The sequence below is a fragment of the Perca fluviatilis genome, chromosome 4, assembly GCF_010015445.1.
Source record: "Perca fluviatilis chromosome 4, GENO_Pfluv_1.0, whole genome shotgun sequence".
Classification (NCBI taxonomy): domain Eukaryota; kingdom Metazoa; phylum Chordata; class Actinopteri; order Perciformes; family Percidae; genus Perca; species Perca fluviatilis.
The window spans coordinates 29,242,830-29,270,004 of record NC_053115.1 but is presented as its reverse complement, the minus strand read 5'-3'; the positions used below and the strand labels follow the sequence as shown (position 1 = coordinate 29,270,004).

At 42.0% G+C, this 27,175-nt stretch overlaps 2 protein-coding genes across 9 annotated transcripts in view; both read left to right on the top strand.

Moving 5' to 3' along the window:
- The window catches only part of LOC120558148 (plasma membrane calcium-transporting ATPase 1-like), a 106,527-nt gene extending 100,831 nt beyond the window's left edge, over window positions 1-5,696 (top strand). For 2 of the 6 annotated variants that reach the window (XM_039799067.1, XM_039799064.1), the window contains 2 exons: window positions 528-744; window positions 4,322-4,456. In XM_039799067.1, the coding sequence (XP_039655001.1) occupies window positions 528-744; window positions 4,322-4,326 (222 nt within the window). In that variant the 3' untranslated portion in view covers window positions 4,327-4,456. Of the gene's footprint in view, window positions 1-527; window positions 745-4,321 lie in introns of all 6 variants that reach the window. The other 4 variants (XM_039799065.1, XM_039799062.1, XM_039799068.1 and 1 more) reach the window with 3 other exon arrangements.
- Window positions 5,697-19,827: 14,131 nt separating this feature from the next.
- On the top strand, window positions 19,828-26,043 carry pth4 (parathyroid hormone 4). 3 transcript variants are annotated; one of them, XM_039798625.1, is made up of 3 exons: window positions 19,828-19,862; window positions 20,399-20,487; window positions 25,319-26,043. In XM_039798625.1, the coding sequence occupies exons 2-3, from the start codon at window positions 20,402-20,404 to the stop codon at window positions 25,587-25,589; spliced, it is 357 nt and encodes a 118-aa protein (XP_039654559.1). In that variant the 5' UTR covers window positions 19,828-19,862; window positions 20,399-20,401; the 3' UTR covers window positions 25,590-26,043. The 3 variants fall into 3 exon arrangements, with proteins under 3 accessions (XP_039654559.1, XP_039654560.1, XP_039654558.1); XM_039798626.1 differs by lacking the exons at window positions 19,828-19,862; window positions 20,399-20,487 and adding an exon at window positions 24,270-24,341; XM_039798624.1 differs by lacking the exons at window positions 19,828-19,862; window positions 20,399-20,487 and adding an exon at window positions 24,358-24,571.
- Window positions 26,044-27,175: the final 1,132 nt, after the last annotated feature.

Sequence of the window (27,175 nt, the reverse complement as noted above, 5' to 3'; positions counted from 1 at the left end):
CATTGTTGCGCTTCTTCCGCAATCCCTTCGTTTCTATAAGAGCTTCTTCTGGATTTTCGCATTTGGTCTTTCACTAACTAACTAACCGCTTTCTCTCTCTCTCTCTCTCTCTCTCTCTCTTCATGCCTTTCTTCTCTCTCTCTTCATGCCTTTCTCTCTCTCTATCTCTCTCTCTCTCTTCATGCCTTTCTCTCTCTCTCTCTCTCTCTCTCTTCATGCCTTTCTCTCTCTCAAAGTGTCTTCTCCTCACTCCTGTTCTCGCCCTTTTCGTCTCGCCTCTGTTTCATGTTCTTCTGTGTCTTCTCTGTAGCTGGTTTCTACCAGCGTCATGGTAATGTCTTTATGCTGCCGAACAAAGTTAGGTCAAGACTTCTGTTCTTTTTGCTCTGCACTGTAGAAATGAAAACTGTCAATCCGTCCAGCCTCTTTCAAACTCTCTGTAACCACAATCTCTCCTCCCTTCCTGTTCCTTCCCCCGCTCTGTCTCTCTGCTGTCTAACGGTGTGTTGTGGCTGTCCTTCCTTCAGATGGATGTGGTCTATACCTTCCAGACGGGCCAGGCGCCGGTGCCCGGTGCCCTGCGCCGCCAGCCGTCGGTCGTCAGCCAGCACAATGACGCCACTGCCGCCAAAACTCTCTCTAGCCCCACCCACGTAGGGCTTAGCCCCTCCTCCTCTCTCACCAACTCGGCCGGGGCTCCGCCCCCTGCTGCTGCTGCTGCTGCTTCCTCCTCCACTGCAGGCAGTGAGTCGGTGACCAGAGGCCAGCTAACACCACGCTTCACCGCGGCTGGACTCTCTGTCTTTTCCCTCTGTTTGAACTGCATGAACGCTGCATGACTCACCAACACTAAAACTCCATTTCTGTCATCCTGTCAGGTGTCCGCACACCCCTGACCTAATCTGAAAGATCTAGATTATTATTTTAGCTATTATTATAAACAACTGACTGATAAAACATGATGTGAATGATGTGTCCAAGTTGTTTGGAGTAGAAATATCAGGAAGTGTAGTTAGCATGTGATAGCCACTGTAGTCACTTCGGGGAAGTGCTGAAATGACCGCCGACCAGTAAAGCTAGCATCGAATCAGGATTGGTATTTCATCGTTCTATAGTTTCTGTTTTGGCCCGTTGTTTTTTCATTCTTTTAATTTAGCCATGTCAAAAGACATTTGGTAGTATTTTTCTATATTGAGACGGTATTTGAAAGTGATCCACTGACAAAATAGCAACAAATAATTATTTTACAACTATAGTTTTTATAGCACCCCTTACAACGCTCCACTAATCTCAGAGTCCCCCAAATTGCGTTGTCTACAGCTGCTTCACAATAAAAGCCTCCCAAAAGGTTTTCCAGTGGAAAGCTTTTAATGTGAAGCAGCAACAGCAGGAAATGCTCAGTTTGCATTTGCAGTAATTCAAACAGAAAATAAACCTCTTTTTCTTTTCTTTTCTTTTTTGTTTCTGAGAGTGAGATGAGAAGGTGGATTTCAATCTCACGTCTGTTTAAGATGGAGTCAAACGTGGTTAGCCTAGTTTAGCATAAAGACTGGAAGCAGGACGAAAAGGCGTTTAAAGTTTAAAAATACACCTCTGAAGCTCCCTAATTTACACATTGTTTCTTGATGGTTTAATCCATACAAAACCAGAAATGTGAAATACACCTCTGTCATTTTTTTATAAACGAAATTATATATTTGTGAGCCGTTTTCTCAAGTTTTACGTCTTCAGTAGGAACCAATAAGCTTGGGGCTCAGTGCCACAGACAGAGTAGGGAATTCAGAAATGATTTAGAGATGGACAACATAGTTGCTTTTTTGGTCTGAAAACCATCTAAAAGTGAACCTGCAGATAACGTGATCTGTGTTTCCACACCGTGCTTCCTACTTCACCTTCCTCTGCTGTAGCTTTTTTTTCTCCATCATAATCTCCACCTCTTTTTTTTTTGCTTGAAATATCTTTCATTACTTCCCTCTCTGTCGCCTGCTGCCTCTCCTCCTGCATGTTGTGGAGATTTAAACTCTTGAATATTATTCAATTATTATTATTAACCCTGATGTGACTTGCTGCCTGAAGACTCGATGACAGATCACAACAGTTAGCTGACGAGAAGAGAAAGAAGCTGGGAATTGTTCTGATTCGTGACAGAGTGGCGAAAAGAAAAAAAAATCCTTCTCTTTGTTGCTTTTTTTTTTCTTCTCTGAGGCGACAGCCTGGGCACCAAGATAATTTTATGGGTTAATCCTGAGCAGGGTTAAATCTGTCAGGCTCAGCAAGTCTCTCATGGTTTTTTTCTCAAGAGCTTTGTGTGTGTGTGTGTGTGTGTGTGTGTGTGTGTGTGTGTGTGTGTGTGTGTGTGTGTGTGTGTGTGTGTGTGTGTGTGTGTGTGTGTGTGTGTGTGTGTGTGTGTGTGTGTGTGTGTGTGTGTGTGTGTGTGTGTGTGTGTGCGCGCTCTAAGCTGCAGTTCTGCAGCTCTCCTGTGGTTCAGTAATAGAGAGCTGCAAAACTGCAGGGTTATTAATTATGACAAAGAGTGTCTGATGGTGCGTATAAATCAGTGTGATCAGCTGCAGCCTCTGTGGATTCATGACAGAGGAAACGACTTAAGGCAGAGAGAAGAGAGCAGCTAGAGGACAAAATGACTCTGGCTCTGAATGTGATTATAAATACTTATAGTATGCATGTGTTTGTTGATTTTCCCAAGTGTGTGTGTGTGTGTGTGTGTGTGTGTTGTTTACTGGGGCCCGGTATCGTTTGAAACTTCTGTACTGGTGCTGACGCCATCAGGGTTGTAAAACGTGTTGCCAAAGCGGCCTCAGAGCCCCAGGGGCCTCAAAAGTCAAAGCATGACAATTGGCTTTTGATATGTAGGCTATACATATTTATTAATGCAACTAATTTTAATTGATATGTGTAATACAGTAGATAGATAGATAGATAGATAGATGTTTTTGCTTCTTCTGAATAGAATACAGGTAAATCAGAAATTAAGTCAGCAAGATGATGAATCTAACTTTTGAATTTTGACTCATTTTGGTCTGAACCAAAAAAGTCCTGCGGTTCACTGCCTATGCTTAGGGTAGGGCATACAGTCCTAGACAGTGTATATATAGAATGGACCAACAGATCCCGTTGCTCTGGACGGAGACCAGTGAAGGATATTAGAAGCACTTTTCCGGTGAGCGCTGAGCGTTACTGCGCAGCCTCCAACCGAGAGAGACGACGTAGATGTGACGTGAGCAACCTGTCTGAAAGTTGTAAGTCTTCTGGTAGCTGTGCCAAGAGAAATCTCAATCATTCCCAATCTTACAGAGACGGAGAGCGTAGGTATATGTAAGGAGATAACATAAGCACAGGGTAATTATTGCTAACTAAAATGCTAGTTAACATTAGTAATTAAACTTAAACAGCTCATGTGAGTACAAACTGCCTGCGAGCTTCTCCTGTACTATACGGTAATTCCTCTACTATGTGACACAATCGTTTTATCGTTTATATTTTCATAAAAACGTCTCCTACGGAGCCATAACGTGAGGTACAAGGTAATGGAGCCTTTTATACATTGTCGTGTTTCTTTAGAAATAAACAATGGACAAATGGAGTCTTTAAACGCTTCAGATGTAAAGTTATTCACTGTCAAAGTGACGTCAAAATGAATGGCAGTCAATGGGATGCTAACGGTAGGTGATCTTTTTGTAGCATCCAAATGGCGCCATAGGAGGTTCGAGTTGTGAAGCGAAGAAGACTGTACGTATAACTGAAGCCAAAACATCTTGATTGCCCCCTGGTGGCTGGCTGCAGTATAGTTAATAAACCCCGCCCCCTCCATGTTAGCGGATGGGACAAGGGCCAAATAAAAAGTGCGTGTGTGTGTGTGTGTGTGTGTGTGTGTGTGTGTGTGTGTGTGTGTGTGTGTGTGTGTGTGTGTGTGTGTGTGTGTGTGTGTGTGTGTGTGATTTTAGGCTGTTGTGGTTTGATGGTCCTCCGCATTTAGCCGTCTGTTGTTGTGTTTTTTTTTTCTTCATCTCCGTTTGTCTCCCTGCACCCAGCTGCCTCCAACATCATGCCGACCGTTTTTTTGTTTTTGACCTCTTTGTGTTGATGTCCTGTAGAATTACATTTTTAGCTCTCCCATCCAGCCGACTTGTGTTTCACGTTTGCGTTTTGTGGTTTTTGCACATCCCTCCCCAGATTCAGACGCACGACCACCCACGTGTCCCATCAGCCCCTGCTGCTTGTGTGACATCACGCTTTCGTAAACCGTCGGTAAGCTGTGGACGTGCTCGTTCTCTGACCGTTTCTCTTCTTTTCTTTGTTTCAGATTAAGGTGGTGAACGCGTTCCGTAGCTCCCTGTATGCGGGGCTGGAGAGCCCAGAGTCCCGTAGCTCCATCCACAGCTTCATGGCCCATCCTGAGTTCGTCCCCCAGTCCGAGGAGGAGGCTCGCATCCCCACCATCGAGGAGACCGGAGACGAGATCGACCTCCTCCCCAGCGCCTCCTCTGGGGCCGGGGGAGGAGGAGAGCCGCCCAGCGCCTTCCCCCACAGCTGCGAGTCATCCATCTGAGCTCCTCCTCCCTCCTCCATCCTCTTTATCAGCATCATCGGTCATCCCATCAACTGAACTGTCGCGCTGAGGAGGGAAGTCACTCTGCATCCCCTCATTCTGCACACACACACACGCACGCTTCACATCGTCTTCACCCCCTCTCAGTCATTCCTGCCACCATGTGTTTTTCATACTGACTGTGGCGTCATCCTGCCTGTAAGTTTGTCCCTCCACCACCACCACCACCACCACTACCACACATGTCTCAGTAGAGGGTGGAGGCCTGCCCATTCATGTATATTTTTTACTTGACGATCCTTTTGAAAAGCTTTTAAACTACGCTGGGTTCGATCTTTTGCGGGACTCGCAGCAGCATGTCGTGTTCTGTACTCGCTTCATTCCCGCTCCCCAAAAAAAAAAAAAAAACGGCACAGAACTTTTCAGAGAGTGCAGTGATTCTCATGTACATACGCTTTTCCGCTCCTCTACACAGCTAACAGCCGGGTTTGGTGATCAGAAGATTTTTAGGCAAATGCAAAAATGTAATTTAGTTAGTTTGTTTTTTTTTAAAAAAACCTCTTAACGATTGTTAATCGATAGTTCATTCAAACTCCTGAGAATGTCTTGTGAGTGTGACACTACGGTCTTAAAAGGTTCAACTGTTCAAAATATGTTCTTCCCCTTTTTTTTTTTTTTGGTGTCTGTATGCGTTTGCTTTTTCTTTTATCAGCTGTGTTGCTTGTTGAAGGACAGAATGCTTACTTACCCAAAAATATCCAACATGGCGGCGTCCAGAGAGGGCTCCCTCCCTGCCTAGTGAGGGTCTGACTTCATCTCATCCAGTCAGGGTTCTGGTTCTCCCCCCCCCCACCCCCACCCCCAGTACGTCCACAGTGTCGATAGGAAGCAGGAGCGTGGTCTAGGTTTCCAGCTCTAGTAGGATGCATGTTATGTTTCATTCGTGTTGAGTCGCATGATAACTTAGGAATGAGTATTTGGGATTCTGTTCAGACGACTATATGTGTGTTAGTCTGCAGCAGCTTCTGTTCGGCGCTTCATTCACTTCCTTGTCTTTATGACTGAACTTCCCGTTACCACAACCGCACAAAAAAAAAAAACCAGACTCATCAATACTTGATCAAGTCTTGACATACTCCACAGCAGGGTGTCTCAATAATCTGCGTGTACGCCACATGGTCCTAAATGTTGTTCTTGCGAACGTAAATTTACCCACGAAGACCCGTGCAGGGTTGCAAGGGGCTGGAGCCCATCCCACCTCATATCGGGCAAAAGGCGGGTACTCGGCAGTCGGCTAGCGGTGTTGTCACGGCAGAGGTAGCACCGATGAAATGAGGCCACGACATACGCTGAATGCCTTGATTGCTAACAAGAGAATATAATGCAGCCTTACCTGAAACCTGAAATCTTTCTGCTGGCGCTCCACTCGACGCCTGCTTGGGACCATCCCACCCCAGTCCTCTTCTCGTTTTAATAACCGTGCACGGTGCTCGGCGTTGCTTTACCGTTCATTTAGGCGAACAAGTAGACAGAAACTAAAGCAGAATATTTCACAGATGAGGGATATCATTCATTGTAAGTCTCGGTCTCAATTGCCAACTTTTCTTGCGTTCTCATTACCCCGACAGGCTCATATTAGATAAGACCCGCCCTCTTGAAGTACTGCAATTAATCAAAAATGACAACCTGTGACCGTGACACTGTGAGGCGACCCCCCGCTAAACACTGCCCCACTGTGCCGCAGATGACAAAGTTAATGTCACGTGGACCCTTACAGCTATCTGGAAACATTTAGCTCACATCTTTCAGGTTTGGACTCCCAAGCTGAACACTACTGCCACAGGATGACAAGTATTCATCCCTTTGTCCCTTCAGAAGAAAATGGAAAAAAAATCCAGTATCCAGTATCGATGAGTCTGTTTTGGGTCACCGTGCACGAAATTCAGTTCCAACAGACAGGAAGTTGATTGATCTCTAAACAGGGTCTGGACCGTCTCTCTGTGTTGAAGACAAATCTTATTACCCGTTTCTGATGTGTTTGGTCCCCTCGTTTGTCAGATATTTATGAACATAAAAATAATCAGCGGTCAGTGACACACGCTGAGGTTTATGGGAGACTGATGATGTCACCAGTCAGCCTGTAGACTAAAACGCACCGTATCCCTGCTGCCACTCAGTACTTCCTGCCTGCCGTTGTCCTCCAATTACTGTCATAAAAGAAGAAGGAATCATCTTCCAATCAGAAGCAGCGATGTGTGTAATCCCCCCTCGACTAGCAGCCATCAACTTATCTACGAACTAGGACACACGTTATTGACGTAATGTGCTAGTACTGCCATATTTCCAACTTTTTTGTCATTACTAGGTTCTTCCTCTCCCCTCTGATGAGCTTTTTCTATGTAACTCAGAGCCATATTTTATAGGTTGTCTGTATTGTTTTTTTTATCTCATTGTTATCGAGGTTTCCTTTGGACTTTTTTCACCCCTGACCCCTCCCCTTCTCGACCCTTCTTTCCTCTCAACCCCTGGCCCTTTACTCCAAACATGACCAAAAAGCAAGGAGAAAATCTTCAGTCGTCACTGCCGAACCATGTTTAAAGGACCTCTACAATGTTTACATGAAAAGCAAGTGGGTGGCAGTTCGCCTGCGCTTCTCTCATCCCACCACTTCCCTTTTCATTCCCTTGCTTTCCTGAGTCTTAGAGTTACTATTTAACTAAATGGGGGATCTTTCTTGCATGGTTTTCATATAAAATTCAATGTTTTGCTCATTTTTTACAATTCTTCTGTATTTTTATATTAAGTACTTTTTAATATTTTGGAGATATATGAATATATATGTATAGGCTGAAGAGTTTGGTGATAGTGCAGTACATGGATGAGATGAATCTAACGTGGACTCTGTCTTTTTACAGCTCTCTAAATATTTATGCCACGTGTGTCGTCTTGGTAACCTGACGTTAGGGCTCAGAAACCTGCAGTGACTTGTTTACTTCCTGTCGGCTGTTCAATTGGAATCTCAACAATCTCTTCTCATCAGCCCCCCCCTTTTCCATGAGTATATTCACTTTATCCAAGATGTTGTGACACACTACACGCTATGTGATTTCGCAGTTATCTAACTAGAGTTCAGCCAATACAAAGTGAATACAGCTAACTGTATCAAACATTAAATGGGAGTGTATAATTATTTATCCAACCTCTGGGTTTCTTTGTTTCTGTACTTTGAAGTTACTACGATTTGATTTCTTTGAACGAGTGGACTGATGCTGTTTTCCAACCGACTGGTGTCGGAGCTGACGACTTTAAAGAGGATCACAGCTGTGTCCCGCTTCAGGCCCCGCCTCCTTTGAATGGGGCGTGGCCTATTACAGCACGTCTCACCCCAAAACAAGCTCTGACCCCCTCAGACGGAGCCAGAACTTGAGAAAGTAACCTGAGGACCAAAGCAGAGGCCGGGCCCCAATCATAAAACGAACCAATGAGTTGCTTTGAACCCCTTAGCCTCGAGGTCTTTTAAAGTGGACCCATGAAAAACAAAAGCTACCCAAACCTAACGTGCATAAATCTTTTTTTAATTTTTTAAAAGAGACCAACTCCAAATTGCTCTGACATCTGGGGCAAAACAGCAGGGACCCTACACGCCCCAATTAGACGCAGTCGTATAATATGAACCCAGCCCGACTTGGGTCTTGTTGCTTGGAAACCATTGGGACCCAAGAAGACCTCCGCCAACATGGGGCCCCCCAAACAAAATGCGAACTCTCTTTGAGTTCCTCTGTTAATTTATTTGTCATAATCCCAGTATTTAAAGATACAAATAATTACTGTAACCAGCAGCTGTAATGGCTTTGCTGTAAAAGGTTGCCTTTTCAAAATTGTGTATTTTTTATAATTAGAATTTTGAATTCCCACGACAACTCTGTGCCAAACCATTTTCGTTAATTTAAAATTTTTCTTTCACTGATTTAATTGTAATAAATTGAAGTTAACTGCTGCTGTGCATGTTTGCGTACTTGGGTGTGGGGTGGGGGGGGGCTGTCTAATCATGACTAGGGCCCCAAAAATGCTTGGGCGGCCCTGGACCTCAGGTTAACTTGTCTAAATTCAGGCCAAAGAACAAGAGGATGCCATATTTTTGATTTGGTCATGAAATCCGCACATTAGAGGGGGGGTGGGGAGCCTGTGACGGCACACAGCTGCAGCTGTAGATGTCATTGCCATTTAATACAACTACCAACTTCAGAAACATTTCCCGGGAAGAGAGCAGGACTATTAAAGCGCTCGTGACATCCCTTCCTCTTCCTGCCGTGTGTCCGTTGGCTATAAATGAGACGCACCATTCCCAACGATGACGCTTTTCCTCTCTGTTTTTGTTCAACTGCTGAATCTGACAGAAGAGCTGTGCTCCTGCAGCCAGTACAATGTACATATTGTCATAGAAGTGAATGAAGCGTACCTGCTGTCTGTGTCTCGGTAACAGGAAATGGGAGAGGGGGCAATCAGCCAATCATCACCCGGCAAAGCTTTAAGGATGTTCTGCCAAAGTCGTTTTTCTCTTTTCATTTTTTTTCTTCTTCTGTGCAAGTTTGTTTTTAGAAAGTTTGCAGTCCCATGACCATTCCCGTCCTCCCCGCCTCCCTCCCTCCCTCCCACCTGGATAGGACTGTCCCTCTGCTCCTGCCGTAGCCTTTCTGCGGCTGTGGCGGTCCTCTGTTGGACTGGTTGCCCTCACATCTCATGCCAGGTGCACAGTACAGCCCCCCCCCACCATCAGAGACGTGGAGTTCACAAGATCTCAGTTTTCCAATAGGACTTCTGTATGGAAAAGGAACTCGCGTCTTATCCAGTCATCGTTGCATTTTGACTGCTTCCTCTTCAGAGCACTGCCTTTTACCAGAACAGCTTCCTGTTGTCGGATCTTAAGGTATTCTTTGGAGAACCTTCACTTCAACATTCACAAATCAAAAAAATGGTTCAAACAAACTGGAATTTCACAGTTGGAAAAGTCATAACCACTCAATATATATATCTATATATATTATCTCTATATATTTATATCTAGTATATATATGTGTGTATATATATTATATATAAATACATAGATAAATATATGTATATGGTTTCTCAGTTGAACTTCACTGCAAAAAAGACTGAAAAAGATTTGTTTTCTGTAATTACTATGATACACAGTAATAGGCGTTGGTGTTATTTTTGTATAAACATAATATCATCAGTGTGGCATGCATGACATATATACAAAATTTGGTGGTTTAAAGCAATATGTCCAACCTGGTGCGATTGGTTCTGTCGTGTTCCGTGTAGCCTAAAGCCACTCTGTGCGAAAAGAGTTTAAAAAAAAAAACTTAACTGTTCAGTATCTGTGTTCAATGTTCTGTGTTCTGCATGTTTTAGTATGGAATGAAACATCCCAAAATGTCGACTTGTTTTTTTTCCAAATTAATCTCAAATACACGCCCCAAACACATGCAACATTACACACACACACACACACACACACACACACACACACACACACACACACGTATTTGCACTGTAAAATGAAACACACTGAGGAAATTAAAACTGTGTGACTTCTGATGGATGGATTGATGAAAGATGAAGATTCTTCTTTTTGTTTACATCGTCTCATTTATACAGGAAAAAAATAACTTAGAACAGATCTGTCTGCTCATCCACCTTATCACGGTTTCATCCTTCTGTCCCAACACACACACTCCCACACACACACACACACACCCTGAGATGCACAGATTCTCCTGAACCACCCAGCCATCTGTGCAGTGAGAGGAGGAGGGAGATGATGACAGTTAACCTGAAACCTTCAGGTAGGCTTCATCATCTCACCGATCCATTGATTCTCCATGATCCATTATCGTCTGCTTCTCTCTACTGGTCCAGGTTGTGGAGAAAAACGAGGATAATGGAGTTTGTCGCTCACCTGTAGAAGTGTGTGTGTCCTTGTTAGAGCCCGACTGATATGATGGCTGATTGTATTTGTCACAGATAAAGTCCGTATATGTATCAATATCAAAGTCTGCTGATAAGAAATGTTGGTACAGAAATGGTCATTTAGAAATGTGTCCACCTGACAAGTTAATGTATGGCTGCAACTAATGGTTATTCTTAATATTGATTCATCTGCTGAGGATTCTTTTCCTTTTTTTTTCTTCTTCATTGATCAATATATCGTTTTGTATAAATTAGTGGAAAAATGCGCCTATGGTTCCAAACCCCAAAGATATTCAGATCAACTTCATATGTGACAAAGAAAAGTTCCAAATTTGAGAAGCGGAAATCAAAGAACGTTTGACATTAATGGATGATCAAAACAGTTGCTGATTAATCGATCAAGAGAAAATGAATCAGCAGCTATACTGACATAAAGGTTTAGCTGCGGTAAAATATCCCACGTGTTAAACGCCTTTAATAACCAAATGTAGGAGATTCTTATAAAACCTCCTTTTGTTGTTGATCATTTTGGTTTATCGTTTTATCGTTTATTCATGCGTTCAAACACATTTTACATCGGTATTGATCAGGCTCTAATTCACATCACGGTCAGTCTGATCGGTGAGAGCAGGGTTGTGATTTGGAATTCCAGAAAATATTGGTTCACTGTTAAAACTCTGGATTTACATTTGAATCTGATCATTCGCTGCTCCGGATTTTATTCTCATCGAGGTGTTAAACTCGAGAACAGCATAAACACAAGACCCCAGAAAACATCTCTTCTTTAGATTTCTATTCCTCCACCTGAACAATAAACGACATACAACGATGTAAATCAAACCGGAGTTTTAGGATTCGATTAAATTTTCTCTTTTGATGGAGGTAAACTAGCAGTTTCCCTATGCTTTCAGTCTTTGCGCTAAGCTAGGCTAATCATGGCCTTGTCCTATCTGTATGTACTGGAAAAACAGAAATGAAACTGATCTGAAAATCTGGCTGGAAAAGAGAGAGAACAAAGGCAACGGGATTCAGAGAATAGGGAGTGATAATCTTACCAGAGTGGATGTTTTCATACATCTGCTCACACTGACTTCAGTTATCATCAAGTCGGTTTACCTGTTAGAAACAAACTTCTGACTTCATCATAACACAACTGACCATCTCTCCTCAAATTCGAAATCGGTATAAAAATGTTGTGTTTATTGACTTTTTGGTTTTTATCCGGCTGTACAAATGGCCGTCATGGCAACAGTGTTGACAGCATTTTAAAGTTCTGCATCAATGTGGGAATGAATGTTGGACTTTGTGGTCATGTTAAAAGTGCACCGAGTGTGTTGAGACGGTAGTTTGGCGAATCTGGCAGCCAGGATTCAGGACAGACGGGTCATGAATCCAAATCGCTCTGAAATGCAACCGAAAATAAAGTCTTGTTCTTAAATTTTTGGGGATTTATGCTACTTTATTCATTTACTGTATATATTATTCCCTAACATGGAGGTCTAAATGCTGTTTCAAAGCCTTGTGGCGAGGACATGGCAAATTCTTTATTTGTTTTTTTACCTAAACGCAGTCAAATGATTTCTTTGGTCCAGGCTGAAATATCTTCAACTATTCAATAGATGGCTATAACATTTTGCACAAACATTCATGTTCCCCAGAGGGTGAATCCTCATGACTTTGTTATTCCTTGATGACTTTTCCTCTTACATCACCATGAAGTTCACATTTGTCGTTTTGAGTGAAATGCTTCACCAACTATTAGATGTATTGTCATGAGATTTGCCAAAAACATTCATTCCCCCTAATAATTGACTAGAATAACTACGGTGATCCTCTCATTCTGAATATAGCCCCATCATCAGGCCAAAGTCTTCATTTGTCCAATACTTTTTTTTTATGAACAAATACCCGTAAACCTAACGACATTCCCGTCCGCCTCAGCTGTACCTTGTGTCTAGTGCTAGTTAGCTAATCGTAGCATGTTACTGTAACAGGCTAAACTGAGCTGGTGAGCCTGCTAAGCATCAGCATGTTAGCGTTTAGCTCAAAGCACTGGCACATGACTGTAGACTCTTGTTTAAGTGTAGAAAGGACTCCACCTCGCTGTCTTTGGTCATCCTGTCTGGCAGATTCTGAGCCTCAGCAGTGATTTGTTGTTTGTTAGCCAAAATAAAACTTCCTGTGTGTGTGTGTGTGTGTGTGTGTGTGTGTGTGTGTGTGTGTGTGTGTGTGTGTGTGTGTGTGTGACATCCTCTGTCTGTTTCGATCAAACACCCTCCTCCTGTTTGCTTCAATCTATGCAACAGAATCCTCCAGTTCAGCTATTCAATACCAATTGATTCATCTGGTTTCTCACTTTCTCTCCCTCACACTCTCACTCTGTCTGCCCGTCTCTCGTCTCTTTATCGGCTTTTTCTTTTTCAGTTCTTTCTACAAACAGAACCACTGTACCTGTACACTGACGTATGTATGTGTGTGGTGTGTGTGTGTGCGACAGGTGCACACACACTCATGTTGTTTTCTTTACTCTTTTGTAAGATATGATCATGTGGAATGCCTTGGTCTTAGTGTCATGTCGTTTGAACTTAAGCTGAACAAAAAGATGATAATCAAGCAACTGAGTAAAAGTTGTGACATAATATATAATATATAAATATATATAAATATATACAAATATATATACATAAAATAAAGCCATTGGAATTTGAAATAAATCAGTGTCAATTTGTGATTTATTTTTTTGTTTTTTTTTTAAGATTATTTTCATACAGATTTCTTTTTTATTTACTTTTATTTATTTATATTTGTTTTTCTTGCTTCTACTGGGAGAGGAATGATCTCAACACCTCATGAATTATTATTAACATTGCACTTGAATGCTTTAGTCAAGAACAACTGTTTAAAGATTTTTAGACGTCTTGTCTTTAAAAGTGCACTATGAGTTCCTGCGTGGTTTCAGCGCATTTTCATTTTTTTGTCTCAAATGGTAGATATCTCTCCTTGATCCGCTAGCTGCCTGCCCCCTGAACACACTGGGAAACAGCCCGGTCTCGGGAGACAACACAGGGGTCGTAAACGTCAAACAAACACCAGGGGCACAGGCTGTGCACCAAAATACAACACACCACTCCAGCCAATCACCGACAAGACGCTTGGGGGAACCCTCTCATGTAATATTGTTTGGGGGAGGGGGTGCATGCACACTTACCTGGCTAGCGGATCAAGGAGAGATGCCAACGATTTGAGACAAAAATGAAATTGCGCTGAAATCATGCAGGATATCATAGTGCACCTTTAAAGCAGAGATCTTCAACAGGGGGTCCAGGACCCCTAGGGGGTCCTCAGACTTACTGCAGGGGGGCAGCCAAATAATTGTTTTTGATATTTATTTGAAAGTGTTTATTTTTTATTAAAATATGTCTGAAAATATACATTAACATGAATCCAACATATTATTAGCAAAGATGAATTGGCCTATTCATACAAAAAAAAATATATATATATATATATATATATATATATATATATATATATATATATATATATATATATATATTATATATTCAAAACTATGATAGCCACTATGGTAGCCATCCACATGTACATCTAGGCTTAGGGATACACTGTGCCTTCCACATGTTTAACATTAAAACATGATGTATCATCAATATCCATCCATCCATTTTCATCCATCCGGCCCAGCTCAAGAAAAATACAGAATAAAACTAGATTTATCCTTGATAAGAACTTCTTTATTAGGGATACTTTGCCAATTTTAATCCAGCTGGATTTAAATCAGCAAAATATCGCTTTAAATGAGCTGATGGTCTGATTTTATTTACTTGAACAGGTTTATTTGGTTATTTATTTTTGGTTTTATTGGTCTTATTAAAGGTAACTTGTTCAGCTGTACCCTGACTCTCAAAGTAACTATTTGTGTATGATCTGTGTTTGTGTAATTATTAGAATCATTTATTATTAAAATGCTTTAAAGTAATTTGGAAAGCTTTTTAAAGCTATAGTGTGTAATTTCTGTCTCCCCCATGAGACAACAACACTGTCGGAGCATCCACATGATACAAGCCTTCAGTGATCGCGCACCCCACCCCACCCCACCCCTCCACGCAGTTGCTAGGAACTAGCCATCCTGAGAAATACAGAGAGAGTTTTGTGGAGCTGATAGGCTTAATTAGAAACTCATTTGGCAATGGCTTCAATGTAACAATGTACATGCACAATGTGCAAGAGTTGTCTGGTGAATGCACGCTGAAGAAGAGGTGCTGGTCATATATTGGAGGAGAATGCACACTAAGCTCCAGATATCATTATTATACTAATGTTTCGACCACTCCAGCAACAAGTTCACACTCCTTCCTTTGGTCTTTACGGGGATTTGAACCGGCGACTCTACGGTTCCCAACCTAACTCATTACGGATCCCTACATATATTTCTAACGGTTTGTATGATAGCTAACAAAAATGTCTGTGTGTTGTGGCCGGGTTGGTTCAGCGGGTAGAGCAGGTGCACATATCCTGCGAGGCTTATGCCTCGACGCAGAGGTCCAGGGTTCGAGTACGACCTAAGACAATTTCCTGCATGTCTTCCTCCCTTTCTCACCTAGCTGTCTTATCAATTAAAGGCGGAAAAGCCCATAAAATAATCTTTGTGTTATCCTATGAATGTCCAGCAACACAAGCGATCAGTGCGCCTGCACAAGCCCCTGCAGTGCAGTACCTGTTCAGGCAAAAGAACGACTTGGTTAGGTTTAGGAAAAGACCGTGGTTTGGGTTCAAATACGTACGCAAGTTACATAACAAGTTAAAATAAGTCAACGTTGCCTTTTGGTTTTACACGGGACAAAAACAGCGGTCTCCTGGGTATGCAGATTTTGTCGCTCTTTATATGATATGTCGCCTGACTTCCTCCTTGAGGCAGCCCTTCATGTCCTAGCTCATAATTACGTGGGTTATATAGGAATTAAATAGTGCATTACTTTTCGTAGGCATAAGTGTGAACAGTGACTGAGAACAGCCTGGTATGTGTGTGTATGTATATATATATATATATATATATATATATTGTACATCCCACAGCTGATGGTAATCCCCAATCAGTAACATTAGAAAAAGTGAAATAATTACGTGGGTTATATAGGAATTAAATAGTGCATTACTTTTCGTAGGCATAAGTGTGAACAGTGACTGAGAACAGCCTGGTATGTGTGTGTGTGTGTATATATATATATATATATATATATATATATATATATATATATATATATATATATATATATATATATATACATATATACACTGTACATCCCACAGCTGATGGTAATTCACAATCAGTAACATTAGAAAAAGTGAAATTTGACCGTTGAATTTAGTTGAGGGTTGGTGGGTGGGAAGCCAGTGAGGGATTATGTCCTTGTCGCTGTGGTTACACTTGCCTTCTGACACGGGTCTGTGCATTTTCTCTTTCTGACCACGCTAAAGGTCTTCACACGTTGAAAAGTTTGTACCTGATCAGAAACAGAAAATCTTCCTGAACTGTAAAGATGATTCAAAGAGAGCTGGGGACAGTCAGATCAAGTTTTAATGAGCCCGTGACCTTTCCCTTAGAGCTGTTATCAGGGTAAACTGTACATCTTTAGCTCCATTACTGGTACGTCTCTTAAAATATTGTGGCTGTAATGAACACTTCCACCTTTAGGGAACGCCTTTGACTATTTGTTTTTAGTCTCCTTTCCTTCTACTTTAAATCAGCAGCTCCATTAAACAAGACTTCCTCTTTCTCATTAGCCCTCAGATGCTCAGTGCAACACTGCCACCATGTGGATATCAGCTGCTTTACACCGGAGGGACCTACTGCTGCAGAACCATAGACCAGAGATCTGTGGGTCCGGGTCCTTTAGGGGGTCCTCAGAGTCACTGCAGGGGGGCCTCCAAATTATTGTTAATTTTTGAAAGTTTTTTCAAAAATTAAAATGCCTTAACAAGAATCCAACATATTATTAGCAAATATAAATCCCCTCTGCTTACTGGCCTATCGGAGTGAGGTCGTCATTAAGGTAGCCATCCACAGATACAGTTAATAAGGATTCACTGTGCCACAGGTATGTTTAACATTAAAAGATGATATATAAAGTCATGCCAACAATTATTATTTTAATAGCGTAGTAGATATGCAAAAAAAGGTGTGTATAAAGGCTTTAGGCCACCCTACACACTTTTGTAGGCCCAGTTTAATATGCAACTTAATTGTATACAACACATGTAGTAGGGGGTCTCTGCTTCATCTCTCTTTCAGTTAAGGGGTCCTTGGTTTAAAAAACGTTGAAGAGCCCTACCATATATAGACTGTATAATATTAATGGACAAAGCATCCGGTTCGGCGAAGTGCTGCAAATGCGGACGTACCTTTAAACCTGCATTCTATCTGAATTCCAGCAGGGGGCGACACGTTCGGTTGCAAAAGGAGGTCGGTTTCTGTAGAAGTCTATGAGAAAGTGACCCGCTTCTCACTTGATTTATTACCTCATTAAACATTTTCCTAATGAGTTTATGGTCTCAATCGCTAGTTTGAAGTCTTCTGCAACACAGAACAATGTTCATTTTTTTAAATTATGGTCTCGTTGATTTTAAAATCGGCGATAAAGCAGGGGGTGTTTTAGGGCGTGGCTATGATGTGATTGCCAGTGAAAGTGTGTAACGTAACGTAGAGTGTAAGCAGCTCCTCCCTCTCGTCTAAAATCGTCACATCCGCAACCAGGATGGCTGCGCCCGTAACGGCAAACTCGACGACTCGTAGCGGATCTCCACAAACCAACGGGTGACGTCACACATGCTCTGTCCATTAATATTATACAGTCTACGTACAGAACACCAGATTTACAAATCAATCGGTGCTTGGATGATATGGTTATGGTACATACGTTATTATTCTGTGAATAAACCAAGTATATAAACTTCAAATCACTTGTCTGCCTCCATTGTGCCAACCAGAACTGAATGTCACAGATTTTGACGCTACTGACTATTTCTGGCTCTGTGGCACGCCTGGTGTTTTGATATGCAAATGTAGAGATTCCGACTCAGCTCTTTCTTAACCCTGACAGTCCAGCGCAGCGCTGCACTGACTGCACCACTGATCCCCAGATACTTGAGCTCCTTCCCAACCCAAAGGCAGAGCAATTCATTGTTTGTCAGCAGACAATCATAGCCCAATACTGAGGAATGTATGATACCGACGTTTAAACTATTTATTGTGCTGTCTGAATGGGGTCATATGCCGCATTTTCTCTGCACGATAGGGCACAGCTCTACTTTCCTCAACTCAACTTCTTTTTTGGTTTTCCATTAGCAAAAGTTGTGGATAGTACCTGATACCTGGTACTTTTTTTGGTACCAACTCGGTCGAGATTCTAACCGAGTTGAGCCGATACTAGAAGGTGGAGTCAAAACACTGCAGACTACTGATTGGTCAGAGAGAACCGTCACTAGCGCGACACGGGTTGGGTCCTGTACAAACCCGCCATTTTAAAATAGCCAAGCTACCGTCAATAGCAGCCAGATTTTCTTATTCACTCAACCCCAATTATTTATTTTTTTAAATGGCAGCCCGCTAAACAACACCGTACATGTACACTGCGCCGTACAATTGACAAAGTGTAGACGTTCCTCTGTTCAGTTGCCAATTAAAAGTTTCACGCAGAGGCGCTGTGGCAATCAGCTAAGAATCCCGCCTGCACTGAGGCCATGGTGGCCATTACAGTTTTTTCTTAATCGCTTTGGCACAATCGTCGAATGCCTGTTAAACTTTGTCAAACTATGTGGCTATTTATATGTACATTAAGTCAGTTCTTCACATGACTATAGTCATTTGTCATTATTTTGGCACAAAATGCACAGAGTAAGCCTTGTGGATCAAAATCGTTTGCATTCATTTGCTATTGAATCATGTTACTCTCAAATGCAACTCTACAAATGTTCATTGTGTAAATCCCTACATGCAAAATAGAGCAACCAATGATCACAATAACCTGTCACACATATATTAGATATAAGACATAATAGTAATGTGGTATTGTTGTAAATGTTTTCAGTTGGATAGACGTAGGCTAGATGGGGAACAATACAATTTCCTCACCATTTAGAGCAACCAAATGCAAACAGGTGACAGGTGAGGATATCACTGCAGACTGTTGGAGGGGGGGTGGGGGGGGGGGGCATCATGTTGCCATGGATTTTGCCCCCTGTGCTTCCTGCTGTGAGAAATGTTTCCCTCCATCTGCTGATTACTTTCTTTTTTCCTTTTCAGCCTGACCACTTGTCTCTTTCTTCTCTGTCCAGCTCCATTTGTCTCTGACTTTCCTCGCGCTGCCGTCATTTACTCTCTAATGGACTAAATCACTTGTCCTCGCTCCATCTCTCCATCTCTCCATCTCTCCATCTCTCCGCCCACGGGCCTCTGACGGCAGCCCACATTTCTCACTGAGGGAAACTCGTCCTGGAAGGTGTTGTCAAGACGACTGTGTCTATAACGGTGACTGTGGTGAGACTGCGGCAACCAAAGCCTCTAGTTTATTTGGGGTTCATTAGTGTTGTTGAGGTGGTGGTTGTAATGTCAAGGAGCTGGAGACGAGCTCCAGACGACAAGCATCTCAGTGTGTTTAGAAAAGTTTCAACCTGAGCTGGCGGACAGTTTGCTGACGTTCAGTTTATCCACACAGACTCATCCCTGTGTGTCTGCACCCTAAACAATAATAAAACCACGCAGCCACATTTTTATAAATTCCTCTTTGTCAGACGCATGAATCTCTCCGAGGGGAACGGGGCGGATTAGACCAGGAAATAGAAAAATGATAATCCCTACAATCGAATTTCATCCTCCTTTTCAAAACACCTGCTTATGTAAAGAGTTCCTGCGAGTGTAAACCTCCTCCACTATCACAGGAGCCTATTTGGTATTGTATTCACACAAATAACCCCCAAAATGTTTGATGTTTTTCACTCCGCAGACACAAAAATGACATGTCAGAGAGATGACGGTGCTGACGTTTGTTTCATGAGCAAATCAAAAGCCCCACTTTGAATTGAATTTGAATGTTATGACTCCTGAGCCTGTGGGAGGTTGTGTGTGTGTGTGTGTGTGTGTGTGTGTGTGTGTGTGTGTGTGTGTGTGTGTGTGTGTGTGTGTGTGTGTGTGTGTGTGTGTGTGTGTGTGTGTGTCAGGGGGCTTTATAAAGAGGTCTGGAGGTCGAACCTGAACTCAGTTTAGTGTCTGATCATTAGAGGAGCTGCTGTCACCAACACGGGCAATGTAAGTAGAGAGATCATCACTTATTGAGGCTCAAAGTGTGATTTTTTCGCGATTTATTCTAGTTTTGTGTTTTGGTCACACTTCTGTAATCCGTTTTTTCTTCCATTCTGTTAAAGGTTACTTGTGTAAATGTATGCTCAACTTGCCCGTCTGTTCAGGCAACACATTTTCCTGTCAAAGTTTATTAAGAATGACTTTATACCCAAGTCTGTGTGATATAGTAAGTAATGGATATATATGTCAAATTTGATAGAACTTTTCAGAATATTTGTTGTTTGTCAGATTAACATGAAATCTTTTTAAGGAAAGGAAAATTGATGAATAGAAGATCAGAGAAGTTTCTATCTTAGTTTGTGGATTCTGTTGATTAACTGAAGGCTAGATGGACTGTCTGGTCCGGAGATTTTAGCGACCTGGGGGGAGTTTATATTTATATTCAATATTCAATTCAATAGGGGATTTGCAAGTAGATATTTCTTTACTTTCTTCTTTTACATGAAGAGTGTTTCTTGCTGTTTTGTTTTTTTTCTTTTCAGAAGATGCAGATGTCCCAGAGGCCTGTGCAGTGGCTCGCTGTCATGCTTCTCACCATCTTTACAACCGGCCAGTGTCAACAGAATGAGAGGTGAGACTCCCGTCTAATTTACACAGTTTAACATTGTGCAAAGTTGTGAATGAATTTCAATTGCTTTGACACAAAAAGTGGAGTTATTTTATAAATGTAGAAATAGGAAAATGTTTGGTGTGCATCAGCATACAGGCTGAATTTCGTGAGCCTGGCGCGTTGCCAATATGTTCGGTAACTACGTCCGGTAAGCACAACGCTCTTCTGTCAGTCACTGTTATATACCCGCCCCGTGTGAGATAAACGGTTGCGATTGGCCCGTCCAAGTTCTGGCCGGCTAGAAATCGGTCTGAATTTGAGGGAGGCCTGACAGAGCAAATACAACTTGCAGATTCGTCTGGTTTCCAGGCTAGGTATGAGCAGTACCGGAGAATTGGAGAATTGGAGAATTGGAGAAACAACATTTTTGTTTTTTTAAATCCGCTTTGTATGGACACTGAGTATTTTTTTATAGATTTTGGTTGGGGGCTGCAAAGAAACAAGATCCAGGTCTGATTTCCAGAGGTGGAACAAGTACTAAACTATTGTACTCAAGTAAAAGTGCCAATACTTTGATGAAATATTACTCAAGTAGAAGTGAAATTAATAATAATATAATAAAAGTAATAAGTAGTTCATTTAAAATGTACTTTAAGGGACTGTTCGTTATTTATTTCAGGGGCCACTGGAGGAGTTTTGGGACCTGTAGTCAAAATAGACATGACCCTCCCCTCGCCAGTAATAATTTTTCTATGACCCTCCAAAACAATTTGGAAAAAAGACATGACCCTCCCCCAACAATTTATCAATACCTTCTGCACTGGTTTGCGCTCAGCAAAAATATACAGATTACCATTGTTTTTTTACAGCAATGACATACATGATTTAACCTCTGCATTCTCATCTGACTCATCACACTGTTATGGTGTGGTGTCCATTTCAGTAGATTTACTCACTAACATTGTTGTGGAAACACAATAAGCATGGAAACTAAATGCACACTTCCTGCACTACTGCATTACTTCAAATACTAAGTTACTCCTCTAGTAAACTAGTATTCACATGAAATAAAACAATAAAACATTGAGACCATTCAGCAAGGCACTGTGGGTAACATTCAACACACTAACTGGTTGCTATGGACTTGTCACTTGGCTTCCTCTGCTTCGCCGTTTAAACAAAGTGGAATAAACGTAAGTCCAAATCACACAAAACCCGCAATCAATTAGTAAGCTGACATCAAATGTGGCATTTAGGAAACCTTTATTGCAACCTTGGCACAGTAAGATGTCCAGACTAGCAACAGTCATTTTCATTTTTTGCGTCCTGCTGCTCGCATTGTCAGCCAGGAAATATTTTTTTTACTAAAGCAGTATATGAAAGCAGATGTATTACCTTTTAGTTGTTTTGTGTTATTTAGCTAAGATATTTATAAAATATCTGGTCATGCCAGACGTAATTATTCCACTCATTTTTTAAACAATGCAATTACCCATTTCAACCACCAGGGGGGGCAGTGCTCCCCGTGCCCACAGCCAAACTCATGGGTCAGACCCATCTGGTAGCAAAGGAGGGCCGAGACTAAGAGCTACATGGAAAAATATGCACCAAATAAGCCACTTTGTAATGTTGCTGTTTCTATGAATACAAAAGTTGGGTAACCCCCCCCCCCTCCCTCTGGACTAAAAGATGTTGGATGACCCTCCCCTCAACAAAGAATAAAAAGACATGACCCTCCGCTATTTTTCTCCGGTGGTCCATTCCATAAATACCGAACGGTCTCTAAGTAAAAGTGACTTAGCTCACTTAGGAACTACAACGACTACCATTGTAGTCACTGTTCCATTATCTTTTATCGTGACTGTTATTGCCACTGTTCATCACACCCCCAACCGGCCCCGCCAGACACCGCCTACCAAGAGTCTGGGTCTGCCGAGGTTTCTTCCTAAAAGGGAGTTTTTCCTCGCACTGTCGCAATAGCCACTGCTAATGCTTGCTCTTGAGGGAATTACTGGAATTGTTGGAGCTTTGGAAATTATAAAGTGTGGTCTAGACCTACTCTATCTGTAAAGTGTCTCAAGATAACTCTTGTTATGATTTGATACTATAAATAAAATTGAATTGAATTGAATTTAGTTACATTAAAAAAAAAAATTTTAAACTGTAAAACGGGGTGGGGGGATTTAGCCAGTGTCCTGCATACGTTGTCCTACGGGTTGCTAGTGCTAGACAAAAATTAGCAATGCCACAAAACATTTTTGCTAATTGGCAGTACCAGTGCACAAATACTTACCAAAACATGCTTCCACAGATTAGATGTGGAGTTATTGAATGCTGCCAGTTCAGTATAGCCTGGTCCTACCAGACTGTGGTACATTTCATTTGTACAGAGAGTCTGGCCATTGACAAGTGTTAACTTCCTTGAAGGCGGGTACTCTGTTGAAGTTTAAAACTATTGGATCTGCCCAGAGCCACTCTGGATCTACCATAACCAATCGCTAACGTTTGGTCGTGACCAGTGTTGCCACAGTTACTTTGAAAAAGTAACTTAGTTACTTTACAGATTACTTGATTTTAAAAGTAATTTAGTTACTTTACAGATTACTTGATTTTAAAAGTAACGAAGAAGTTAGTTAGTTAGAAGTTACTTTATTAGTTACATTCAGCAACTGCCGACAACACCCCCACAGCCTCAACTTAAAAATGACAACCGGTTTACTGTGAGGCAGCTCGGCATTGCCAGTAGTAGGGATCTGGTTTATTATGGCACGAAAGAGAGCCAGTCAATGGTATTTAAGGGCAGCATTTCCTCTACAACATACTGCCCGACCAACTTCTTCAACTCTCCCCCACTTACTGGTTTTGCACCGAAGTCCAGCTTTTGTTGTTTGGGTGGTGGGGGACCTCCTCTCTGCTTCGCACCACCTGCTGGGACTTGCTCTGTAAGTTTGACTGCAGTGCTGCGACTCCAAATGTTTCTTCAAATTTGACGTAGTGTTTTTGTAGCTAGATTGCACTTTGTCGCCACCAGCACAGAGTGTACAACGTACCTTAATATTGCCGTCTTTAGGTGACACAAACTCAAAATAGTGACTGTATTTCCAACTAGAAAGCGCGCATCGCTCTCCTCCCTCCATTGTTGTTTACATTTGTGTCGCTGCGTGGTACACGTGAACTGTCCACATGCTGAAAACGTGACTTGGCGCATACGTGACTTCACTCCCCGAGACGCAAGAAGAAAGCTAAAATATATATTTTTACTAAGGAAAATGACAAAAATAGTAACGCACAGTGACTTGGATAAGTAAATTTAATCTGATTACTGGTTTGGAAATAGTAACGCGTTAGATTACTCGTTACTGAAAAAAGTGGTCAGATTAGAGTAACGCGTTACAAGTAACGCGTTATGTGGCATCACTGGTCGTGACGTATGTCATGCGCATGTGCAACAAGAGGGTAGACCGACAACAACTATCAGCTTATATTTAGCATTAGCATCGCTAGCGTTAGCCTTAGCCAACTCCTTCACCACTAACGGAGCGAGCTGGACAATCAAACTGTTCCTGAACCCCGTGGGGAGGAGGGCCACAACATCATGGCCACCAACACAACTCAGCAAATATTGTTCTTGCTCGGGCTTTAACTTCTGGATGTTCTGCAGCGTTGCCACAACGGACCGAATGGCTTCGCGCTTCGCTCGCATCTTTCTAGCGCACGTCCTCAACATCATCGTTCTCAGCCACTCCCTCTGTTCGCTGATTGGACCGCCAAATATTTGGCCGGAGAAAACCCAAGAATATACCGCAAACCCAGACGGAGTACTGAGGGAAAATGAAAATTGAGCGGATGTACGTAGGAGGACGGAGCCAGGCTAAGTTCAGTCACCTTTGGCAGGCACATCTGGCGTTGCATGATGATACTATTGGCCATCTTGAATTTAAATGAAAGTGAGACTTTCAAATGTGGCCAAGGATTTTCGTCTTTTTGGGCAGCAGAATTCAACGTTTCAGCTAGCAGTTCTACTGAAACAGTCTCTGAACCGTCGTCGCTCGCTTGATCCACCTCCATCTCCTTCTCAATCTCCTACAGAAAGACTTGGCGCCTGGTAGGCAGCCTAGATGCTGATCATTCGTCACTGTAGTGGTTTTTTTTCTTCCTTTCGGAAGTTTTTTTTTTTTTTCTCAGTAACGGATGGGATTTGTAATGTAGCGAAATAGAATACTTCACTCAAAACGTAATCAAGAAGGTCTACATTTTAAATTACCGATTTTAAAAACTACTTGAAAAATACATAATACACAACACAACTACTCAATACAGTAACGTGAGTAAATGTATTTCGTTGCTTTCCACCTCTGCTGATTTCACCTCTACTAATTCCTGTTGCTGTTATTGTCTGTTGGTATATGAAATAATAGTGGCCCTAATACTCGCCTTCAGGGTCTCCCTAAGCAGGGGGAAGTTTCATCACTTTTGTTAGTCTCCAGAAAAGGTTATGGCCTAGGGAGTAATTTAACAAAAAACAGCATCTGCTAACAAAGTAGGATCTAGTTTTCTGACATTGTATTATTCATCTAATTGAGAGGTAAGTTAAAGTAGACATCGTAGTTAAATCACTGGTATTCATAATGAGAGCTATTTGCATGACAGTAAAGTAACCCATAGCCTAAGTAAAAATAAAAAGGTACGCAAATGAAAAAAAAAATGTTGCACTGGGCAGTTTTGATTATTGGGGGGGTTGTGACCCCCCCCTGTAAATTACGCCTATGAGGCTACATGTATTTTGAATCTGCCTCTGTTTTGGATCAAATGTCTAATGTGATGTGATGTCTGACCTGTCCTCTCCCTGCAGTCGGCGAGCTGTGACCGAACACCAGCTGATGCACGACCGCGGCCAAAACATCCAGAGCCTCAAGAGACTCATCTGGCTGTCCAGCGCCATCGAGGGTCTCCACACTGCCCAGACTCGCTCTGCTGCTTTCAACCCCACAAAGGTCCTGAACCTGGCTCTGAATCCAAAGCTGGTCCCTGCTGCTGGGATCCCCCAGCCCAACCGGGTGGAGAGCCTCATGAGAGACTTCTTTAATCCCTACCTGACTCAGCAGCCAGACAGAGAGGCGTAACATCACTTTAATGCAGAAACATCAAGCTACTGTTCACACTTATAAAATAAATGATCTGTGTCCATTGTTTGTCCTTAGTGCCAAGACACTCATTCAGCTGAAGACGTGTCCAAATGTCTCCAAGAGTTTAGAAGCAGATTACATTTTTAGTTTTGTTGAGTCTAAGCTTCCTGAAGGTGCAGTTTATGCACAACATTACGCCTACATCGAGGGCTGGATGATACAACCAAAACATTTAAATGTTTTCAAGCATGGGGGCGATTCACAATTTAATAAATGTTTTTCCTATAATAAACAGCAAGAGCAAAACAGAGCTAGAGTATGTGGCTTGTTGGTCTTCAACAGGGGGTCCGGGACCCCTAGGGGGTCCTCAGAGTCAATGCAGTGAAGCCTCAAATCATTGTTCATTTTTGAAGTTTTTAAAAAAAGTTAAAATGTCTTAAAGTGCTCATATTATGCTTTTTGGCTTTTCCCCTTTCCTTTATTGTGTTAAATATCTTTTTTGTGCATGTTATAGGTTTACAAAGTGAAAAAGCCCAAAGTTCACCCCAAAGGGACTTACCATCTCCAACTGCTCCAAACAGCTCTATTGTAGTCCAGCCTTTACTTCCGTGACGAACGTGCGTCACTTTGTAACACACGTTATAATGCTCGCCTAGCTGCTAGCGTGGCACGCCTTCATACTCGCTAGCTACTGCGCATGTGCGACTCCCAACAAAGACGGAACAGAAGTGAGATGCCTCACTCTGTAGCTAAAACAGAGAGCTCAACACACAGGGGGAAAATAGGAGCTGCAGCAATGTGCAGTAGAACAAAAATATGGTGTTTTTTGAAAATTACACCATGTAAACCTATTCTTTTATAATTATAACTTTTATAATAAATTGTATACAATTTATGTAGTAGGGGGTCCCTGCTCCATCTCAGTTTCAGTTAAGGGATCCTTGGCTTAAAAAACGTTGAAGATCCCTGGTAGTGGAATGATTTTTGCCTAGAGTGTGAGAGGTCCTGGGTCAAATCCTGGACAGGCCTTGCATTTACTGTTGTCTCAGTACCTGTAGCCTACTCTGTGCAATGACAATAAAGTGGAATCTAATCTAATAATAAAAGATCTGCACCACTTGCAATTACACGTCGTCTCACACAGACTGTCAGTACCAGATGCTTCCGTTTGAGCAGAGACTTACTGATTTATCTGCTGTTTGTGTTTCTTGACATCAGCCTGATATCTGCAGACAGCTGGCTGGCTAGTGTTAGCTACCTGGCTAGCATGACAGGTGGGACAGAGTGAAAGAAAAGTCAAATCTGAACACCTATTGAAGCAGAGATGATGCCTCGTCCAGAAACAGAAACCCTTTTTTTCAGTCTGTCCCTCTTAAAGATCGTTACATTTGCTTTGAGATAGCCAGAATATAAAAAAGTTAAATCTGATTTGCTCGAATTGATATGTCACCCAGCGCTGCTACTACTATCATGCTTATATTTGCGCCATCTCTTCAGTTAAAAAGTTGAAGCATGTGTTTCCAGTTCAAGTTTTTTCAGCTTTTACCTGCAAATGTATACAGTCAGCCAATATGCGTAGTTTA